We start from the raw sequence: 6509 nt of genomic DNA on the forward strand, positions 1-6509 counted from the left end.
TGTAGAAGAATGAAAATAGATCCATATCTATCTCCATGGACAAAACTCAAGTCCAAAGGATTAAAGAACTCAATATAAATCTAACTACAGTGAACCTGATAGATGAGAAGGTGGGAAGTAGTCTTCAATGCATAGGCATGGGAGACTACTTCCTACATATAACCTCAGTAGCACAGACAATAGGAGCAACAATGAATAAATGGGACCTCCTGAAACTGAGAAGTTTCTGTAAAGCAGAGAACACAGTCAATAAGACAAAAAAGCAGCCTACTGAATGGGAGAAGATCTTCACCACCCGCACATGAAACAAAGGAAAAACAACACGAAACCACCAGAACCCAGTGACCTCACAACAGGAGGACATGAACACCTTAATCAAAAAGAAGTAGAAAAAAATTGACAGCATATAAAAAACACCCTTATAGAAATGGATGAGAAGTATAACAGAAAGTTTGAGGAATTGAGTAAATCAGTGAATGATACCCTAGGAAACCAAGGAAAAACAATCAAGCAGATAATGGAAACAGTTCAAGATTTGAAAACTGAAATGGAGGCAAAGAAGAAAACACAAACAGAGGGCCGGCTGGACATGGAAAATCTAGGTAAACGAATAGAAACTACAGAAACAAGCATAACCAGCAGAATACAAGAGATAGAAGAAAGAATCTCAGATTCTGAAGATAACATAGAGAAAATAAACGCACTGATCAAAGAAAACAGCAAGTCCAACAAACTCTCATCACAAAACATTCAGGAAATACGGGACACAATAAAAAGACAAACCTAAGAATAATTGGAGAAGAAGAAGGAGAAGTGCAGCTCAACGGTCCAGAAAATATATTTAATAAAATTATAGAAGAAAACTTTCCCAACCTGAAGAAAGTTGTACCTATGAAGGTTCAAGAAGCATACAGAACACTGAATAGGCTGGATCAGAATATATAAAGAATACAAGAAATTAGACAGTAAAATTCTAAATTACCCAATCAAACAATGGGGTACTGTAGTAACAGAGAATTCTCAACAGAAGAATTTCAAATGGCCAAAAGATACTTAAGGAACTGACTTCCTTAGTTATCAGGGAGATACAAATCAAAGCAGCTCTGAGATACCAACCTTACACCTGTCAGAATGGCTAAGTTCAAAACACTAATGATAGTTTATGTTGGAGAGAATTTAGAGTAAGGGAAACACTCATCCATTGCTTCTGGGAATGCAAACTTGTACAACCACTTTGTAAATCAGTGTGGCAGTTTCTCAGAAAATTGGGAGTCAATGTACCTCAAGATTCAGCAATACCACTCTTGGGATCTTATTCTCTTTGGATGTATACCTTGCTTATTCTGGTTGTAGTGGGGAGTGCCTTGGATCTTCTACAGGGCAGAGTGCCTTGCCCTCTCTTAGGATTGGAGGGGGTGGGGTAGCAGGGTGTGTGGAGGGAATGAGAGGAGGGGAGAGAGTAGGAATTTGGATTTGTATTTTTTTTAAAACACCTAATAAAAATAATAATAAAAAATAAGTTATGTGTGATATGTTGTACAATATTCTTCTTAATGCTGCTGCTGACTCACAGGAAAAAACAGTTCTATGTGTGGTTCATTAAGCTTGCTGAATACATTATAATTTGGCATTAATTATTGTCCCCTCTATCACACCCCAATAGGACAAAGAAGCAACCCAGTCTCCATTTTAACAATATCTCCAGCAGGGGGAGGCAATAGTACATGTCTACCAATTCAACATTTCAAGTCTTTAGACAACTACTCACTAGGGACAAGAGTAGTTTTTAGTTTCCATATCACTTGGCGTTTGGGGTTTTCTTCTAGTCCTTGCATATTTCTGTGAGAGTGGTGAGGGCATATATCACATTAACAGTTATTTTGTAAAGAATGGAGATCCTGACAACTCCTTTTGTGGCAGATAGAGTAAAGCTGGTGCAAAGACTCTGGCCCTGAACAATGACCTTTTTGGTTACCAGTATTAGGATCACTACTGCTTCCTTTTCTATTCACCCATTGCAGTCCTGTTCAGAGCTGATGTAGTGTTGGTTTATATATCCTTGTAACCCTAATAGAGGGTGCTTGTAAACATCCTAAACACCTTTCAAAGTTGAGAGTATAAAGTGCATAGGAAGATTCTAATAAATTATTATGAGAGAAACCATAAGACATATTAAATCTGACATCCAATATCTCCAGCCTGATCTCAAAGGATTATAGTTGGAAGTGAAAAGTTTAGCAAGGTATGTCACTTCATCTGCTATTGAGAAATCATTTTTGTCCATTTTTTTTCTGTCTCGAATATTGCTAATGCTATGAATCTATGCAAATAAATTCTTTCTCCCTGTGTGTTTTTCTTTTCTTCCTCTTTGGGAAACTCTCCGCAGCTTTTTAGGAATGAAAATGTAAGGGCCACAACTCTCCTATATACAGTGCCATGAAGAAACAGATTGTGAGCTGATGTGACTCCCAAAGGCTCTTATCATTGTTGTGTAAAGGATCCAAGGGTTTGTACTTCTCCAGACAAATAACACCTTATTGTGTGGTTTTCCACTGCCCTTCAGAAATCAATAAACAGACCAAACTCCAGAGGTCTACCCCACAACATTAGACTTAGTAAAGCCCTTTTAATGATAATGTGCCTTTCCTATGAGTAATCCCAAAATGTCACACACTCTAAAGATAATATATTATGGATGCCATGGAGGTTTAGCTAGAAGTTCAAGAATTAGATTTTAGATAAACTCTATTGTTATTTGCTCTAAGACAATGTAGTGTGTTGGAAAATTGTTTTCCAGAGGAGTGTGAAAAAGGATTGCTGTAGGACAGACATGAACTGACCCACTTATATCCATTTATCACCATGTATCATGTCTTGTTTCCTATAATTAATGTAGATTGTTCTGAGAATGCAACTTCATGAAGGAGGTAAATGTAGAAGTAAGTAGCTGAAAAGTACCTAGACACTGTCAATCCAACCATAAAACAGATGTGTTGCCTTTGAAGTGTTTATTCCCCCAAATAAACAAATGTTGTGTTTCTATGTAGACTCCCTCAAGTGTGGGGCAAATGCCGTTCACACAGACACTGTCCTCCATCAGGAGCATTCCTGAGCCTGGGACTTGGGTAACAATGAATTCATTTCTGCCTGTCTTTAGGAAACAATTATACTACATATAACTACTGTGTGTAAGTGTTCTTTGCCACACTTCTATGAAATCGTGGAATAAAATGCTATTTTGATTGACTATTATCACTAACACAATTTTATTGCTTAATCAAAATATACATATATTTGGTGTTATTACATGAGATATACTCATATTAAAGGATAGGATTAAAGGTGGGTTCATACTTTGTATCTCTATTGCAGACTTCTTGAATGCAAGCACTGTGACCATTTGCTTCAGAGTCACTGTTGTCATTGATTTTCAGGTCAATCATTTTCTGATCGCACCCACCTCCCTCTAGTTTCTGACACCTCTCCTGTGTTAATCATCATTTTCAGGCGCTGACTTGGTGTCCTTCTAACCCTGAACAATATCTTTCTCTTATAGAATGGTTCTCTGCCCATGTAATACTCTTCCCATTCAATACCCCATGGAATCCCACACTAAACTTGGACAGCACTATGGCTATAACTCCCTATATGTAGTTTCTAACTTCCCTTGTTTACACGCTTCTCCCACCACACAGTTTATATCCATCTGCCTTAAAATCAAGCTGCGAGGTATGTCCTCTTAGTATCTGGAAGAGAGATGATGTCTGGAGCACATACAAGTTCAGAAACTGTTGTACATTAAGGACAATGAGTGACTACTTCTGAGAGAAACACATATTCCTTAAAGACAATAATATGGTAAGAAGAGATTAAAGTCTGGTACCTTTATATGAAGACTCATAAGAAAATTGAACATGGATATAAACCTAGGATAATTTAGGAAGTGCTGTCATATACACAAATGGAAGGAGGAAAAATTCTATGGCCTTTTCTGACACAGGAGGTAGTAGTTCCTGAGTAGCCAAATTGTGACAAATAGAGCAAAACAAGATTGTTTGTCTGAAAAGATATGCTAGTTATATAAGGTCTTGCCCTTCCTCCCAAGTTAGGCCCTCCACTATTATTATATTATTTTTCTGGGGAGTATTTGAACAAGAAGCTGCATGGCGAGTTGGGGAGCTTCCAGCAAAGGATACATCTACAAGAGGCTCAGGGAACTTTTAGGAATGAGGGCAGAAAGACTGACAGAGTTAGAGGACCAGGAAGGTTGCTCTTAAATTTATTTTTTCTGGTAACAACAGAATCTATACCCACAAAGCTTCACCAATATTATAACTCAATTTTAAACGAAACAAGAAGGATACTAAAAAATAGCAAAGTGGATAGAGAAAAGCCTATGAGGTTTCAATTCTATGAAAGAACTAGAGATGACTGGCAAACCTGAGAGTAGGGAAGAGCACATAATTGCTTGTCAAGTGTCAAATGATCAGCACTGAAAGCATACATACAAGTAACACTATATGGACGCAATAGGTAATATTTAGGAATAGGTATGTGTAAAGAAATACCCAACTACATACAAAAACAATGAATGACAAAAGAAGCCATGAATTTGAGAAGGAGCAGGTATTTGTGTTTGGGAGAATTTGGGAGGAGGAATGACAAACAGGAAATTTTATAATTAAAATTCAACCTCGGAAACAGGAAAAAAACAAAAGAATGTACATGTCCTCAATAACATCTACAATAACCTACCCATGAAAACACATGGTAAGCATTTATGTACTGTCTATAACTGTACCATACCTGACAACTCCTGCCATGGAGGGAAACATAACAAGGGATTTTTACATGAAACGTGACAGAAATCAAAATAAGGTGCAACTCATAGACTGGTGCTGTTCTTTGGTTTCCAAAGAGCAGCACATTCCCTACAAATAAAACTATATGGTCTCTCTGATCTGAGATGTAGGAGGACAACCACAAACCAGTAATGAATTACTCTCTTGCCACTCTTATCACGGTATCTGGATTATTGATGATTTGCATATGCCCAGACCACAACCCACTGCCTTGAGATCAGGTCACATCCTGTGCTGGAGTCAGTGCCACACAGGTAACAGCACAGACATGACAATCCCCACTCAGCTTCTATGGTTGCTGTTCCTCTGGCTTACAGGTAAGGAAGACAACATGAGAGAATTTTTCAGTTGTGTGTCGTCACTGTTGACTCGTCTCAAGGAAAGTCCTTATCTAACAGTATTAAATGTGTGCAATTTTTTTCCCAATTTTTCAAACTCAGGTGCCAGATGTGACATTCAGATGGCCCAGTCTCCATCCACCTTGTTTGCATCTTTGGGAGAAAGTGTCACCATCACATGCTTGGCAAGTCAGGACATCTATGGGCATTTAGCGTGGTATCAGCAGAAACCAGGGGAGTGTCCTAAGCTCCTGATCTATGGTACAAGCAGCTTGGCAGATGGGGTCTCACCAAGGTTCAGTGGAAGTAGATCTGGCTCACAGTATTCTTTTAAGATAGGGAGCCTGCAATCTGAAGATGCTGCAACTTACTACTGTCATCAGGGTGATAATACACCTCCCACAATGATTGATGTTATTATAGAAACCATCAAGGGAAGCAGAAGTGAAAGACCAGCCTGGCCCATTTGCTCCTTCTGGTGTCTGCTCTTCAATGTGTTCCAGCTGCTGAGGGGCAGGCATAACTCTCTTGCACTTAGGACCTTAGGGTCAGCTGTACCACCTGCTGCAGAGGGAAACAGGTAGGGGGAAAACATCTCTCCCCTGCCCACATCACCATATGGCAGATGAGGGGAGGAACTACACTGTCCAAGTTCAAGATTTTGGGGCTGGTTCACCTGCACCCATGTCAATATGGTCAGCCCCACTATGCTGCCCAGACAAGGGCTATAGCTGGTAAGGGGGAGAGTCTGATCCTTGGCCCAACACATGTGGTAGGTACAAGTAGAGGAGGGTATCTTTACATTGCTCTTACCACCATAAGGCAGATGAGTGTGGTGGGGCCAATTATCCCACATAAACATCACCAGGGCCAGTTCACACTCATTTCCACCAACTGGGTCATTTCTATTATGCTGCCCAGTCAAGCAGCAGGGATTGGTCTCCTGAATATTGAAGCTTCTAATTGGGGAGGGTCTACTCTCTTGTCTGTCATTGTCGGTGAGGGATGAAGGCTAAGGAGGGTATCCCTCCCCTGCCCATGCCTTTACATGACAGATTAGTAGTGGCGACAGCTCTCCTACACTCAGAATTTGGGGACTGGATCATCCTCAGTTCCTGCAACAGGGTTGCTCTATTGTGCTGCCAGGCAAGGTGAAGGGCCTATTCTCCCAAGTGCTGTAGTGGGTGAGGGGCTGGACTAGCTCTACAGTTCTTATGACTTGAGAGTCAGCTCTCCCTCCCTCCTCAGGTACAGGGGCTAAGGACGGAAGACATTTCTTTCCCACCCTTGACACCATATGGCAGATGAG

The 6509-nt window shown here is 40.1% G+C and overlaps 1 gene segment (V, D, J or C); it reads left to right on the forward strand.

Moving 5' to 3' along the window:
• Positions 1-5130: 5130 nt before the first annotated feature.
• LOC113458016 lies at positions 5131-5784 on the forward strand. The segment is given in 2 exon segments: positions 5131-5179; positions 5303-5784. Coding segments are annotated over 2 exon segments (531 nt in total).
• The last annotated feature ends 725 nt before the right edge of the window (positions 5785-6509 follow it).

Source organism: Microtus ochrogaster, assembly GCF_000317375.1.
Source record: "Microtus ochrogaster isolate Prairie Vole_2 chromosome 14 unlocalized genomic scaffold, MicOch1.0 chr14_random_3, whole genome shotgun sequence".
Taxonomy (NCBI): Eukaryota; Metazoa; Chordata; class Mammalia; order Rodentia; family Cricetidae; genus Microtus; species Microtus ochrogaster.